Source organism: Hippocampus comes, unplaced genomic scaffold (genome assembly GCF_001891065.2).
Source record: "Hippocampus comes isolate QL1 unplaced genomic scaffold, H_comes_QL1_v1.1 scaffold111, whole genome shotgun sequence".
NCBI classification, from domain to species: domain Eukaryota; kingdom Metazoa; phylum Chordata; class Actinopteri; order Syngnathiformes; family Syngnathidae; genus Hippocampus; species Hippocampus comes.
Genome location: NW_017805698.1, coordinates 3695432 through 3698022, shown reverse-complemented (window position 1 = coordinate 3698022; position 2591 = coordinate 3695432). Strand labels below are relative to the sequence as shown.

Below are 2591 nucleotides of genomic sequence, written 5' to 3'. Positions count from 1 at the left end.
GTGTGGTGGTGTGTGTGTGTGTGTGTGTGTGTGTGTGTGTGTGTGTGTGTGTGTGTGTGTGTGTGTGTGTGTGTGTGTGAGAAAGAGAGAGTGAGTGCTCCTGTTTTCAATTGGATCTCTGCAGAGACTGGTGGAATGCAATGGCTGGCTAAGGAGGCGGAACCAGTCGATTTTCGTACAGATGATGTCACTTCACTTTACCATGACAACACAAATCTACAATCTTTGAATCTAATATTTGATGTATGTGTATTTATTTGCATAATAAACCTTTATGGCTGTGGTTTTCTGTTAGATCTTTGTGAAATACAGGAATTTATTTCAAGAATATTTAGTAAACAATTTCTTCCTGTTGGGATCACACAACTACGTCCTACGTCCTACTTTGAGACGTATGCTGGACACTTCAACACAGAGTAATAACACAATTCGAATTTTGGGAGGGAAATAAACCTACTGAATCATTGTTTTGGTTTTGATCCAAAGATCACAAGCAGCAAATAACATAAATAAGTGAAGAGCTTTCATATATTCCATGTCCGGGCTACTTACCGCCACAAAATGACGCAGTATATATGTGAGAGCCCCCGCTTCAGCTTTCTCTGACAGAACGGTATGAAAGGTTGTGAACTTCTTGGTTCCGATCTCAGCATACAGGATCACGACTGGGACGTCTGTTTTATTAGCCCCAGGATATATGTGATCGTTCTTGTACAAATACGGATGGGGTCTGCAAGTGTTTGAAAAAAGCACCACAGAAAATTACATTTCATTCTTCCAAGGGCAAATGTGAACTCTGAGGCAGTGTCAAAGATTTCCAATATCAAATTAACTTGGGAAACTTTTCTGCACCGGTCTGCTGTGGAGGGAGAGCCATATGGGGTTGACGGTGTCACTTGGATTTACCTGCCTGCGGCCGCTTTAAGAAGCTTCTTGATGTTCTTTGTACTGCAGCTGTGTTGGCCGTGAATGGAGACAAAAGCTGGACAAGCTTCAGGCGGCGGCTCATCGCTGGCGATCTGTGGAGTAACGGCTACACTTTGACATGAGACATGAACAACGCGGTCTCTTGTGTCTTTTTGGATTACGTTAATGCATTGTAGTCGTTTATATTTATTTATATCTGAATGTAGAACTATAGCATGCAAACTGCACACACAACAGGGACAATTCTAAACAATCAATTCATTGACTAATTGGCTATTAATCTCTTGCCTGTGTGTACAGGTACAAAAAATGTTGATGCTATGGCAATGCATAATGAATTTATACATCAGGCATACTTATGTATGAAATGGTATGATAAACCAAGGATGGTTTATCATACCATTTTACATGATGTGTGGGGCACCGAAAAGCCTGCGAGCACTGGAAGTAATACTGCAGCATCATTCAAGATAATCACTGAACAATTCAATTTCAAGTCAAATACTTCACCCAGTGTTTTTGAAAATAACGACGCAGCAGTGCCAAAGCAATTGTAAGCAAAGAAGAAAGTGGGTCCGGGTTATGAATTCAGGGCTGCATACAAAAAAATTGCTCAAAAAATATGTAGTTCACCATACTTGTCATACAAATGGTGTGGGTATATTTATCTCTGGCATGAATAATTCTGCAATAATTTATGTGGCTCCCAAAGACATATCATCAAAATGTTTTAGATTTCACACATTTATAATTTGTGATCACACCGTACCTGCTGGAAGGCGTGAACAGCTGGCGAGTAGAACCGCAGCGCAAGAGCGAATTTCAGCAAGTTCACTTGTAGCTCTGTGAGGAACTGGTTGGCCTTTTTAATGATAAGGCTGTAGTATGAGCGGACAGACTCTGCCATGGATCAGAAAGTGATCAATTAGAAGTGAAATATGATGTAAAGGGAGGTAAATGATTCAAGCTCATATACCTCCTTGCTTGTAGACGGTGAGCTCTTTCACAGTGTCAACAAATTGCCAGAATTTCTCATTGCCATCCTCTCCAATAAATTCACTGAAAAGGGAGGAAAAAAGATTGAATACATGCAATATCGCTTTGTCTTAGAGCAACCTTAGAACCAAACTGCAACGTTTCATCAATAAACTACAGTGGAACCTCTGAAGTCAAACGCCTCTGGAGAAATTGGAATTTGACCATCATTTACAGTACTGGAAAAATGACCTCCTGTTCACTAAGTTTGTCTCCTTCGGATATCCGTAGCAGAAAGATGGTGGCAAAACATGGCAGCCTTGTGTAGGGAAAGCGCATCCTATGTAATTGATTAATTCACCTACAATTACATAAAAAAAATGTTTTTTGTTGTAGAAGATATTTTTGTGCACATTATTGAAATAATCAGTGGGTTTTGAAATAATGAACATTGAAAAATCTACATTTTTTTACACACTGTGCCCTTAAACAACGAACGTCCGCGAGCTATGCTATATCATACAGTAAAAGGCAGACATGCTTAACAAATTAGCAACAATGTTAAGGTAAATTAGAAACCATCAAACAACAAGCAGGGAGCAGTTGGGGTGTTGTGTGTTTATCTTATTAGATAACTGCGTGTGTGTGTGTGTGCGTGTGTGTGTGTGTGTGTGTGTGTGTGTGTGTGT

General features: G+C 40.0%; 1 protein-coding gene across 2 annotated transcripts in view; it reads right to left on the bottom strand.

Annotated features, from left to right (window-relative positions):
* The window catches only part of uggt2 (UDP-glucose glycoprotein glucosyltransferase 2), a 38890-nt gene that overhangs the window by 35135 nt on the left and 1164 nt on the right, over positions 1 to 2591 (bottom strand). For both annotated transcript variants that reach the window (XM_019882506.1, XM_019882505.1), the window contains exons 2-5: positions 1904 to 1986; positions 1697 to 1827; positions 907 to 1019; positions 553 to 730 (exon numbers count right to left, since the gene is read on the bottom strand). In XM_019882506.1, coding sequence (XP_019738065.1) covers positions 553 to 730; positions 907 to 1019; positions 1697 to 1827; positions 1904 to 1986 — 505 coding nt within the window. The remainder of the gene's footprint in view (positions 1 to 552; positions 731 to 906; positions 1020 to 1696; positions 1828 to 1903; positions 1987 to 2591) is intronic.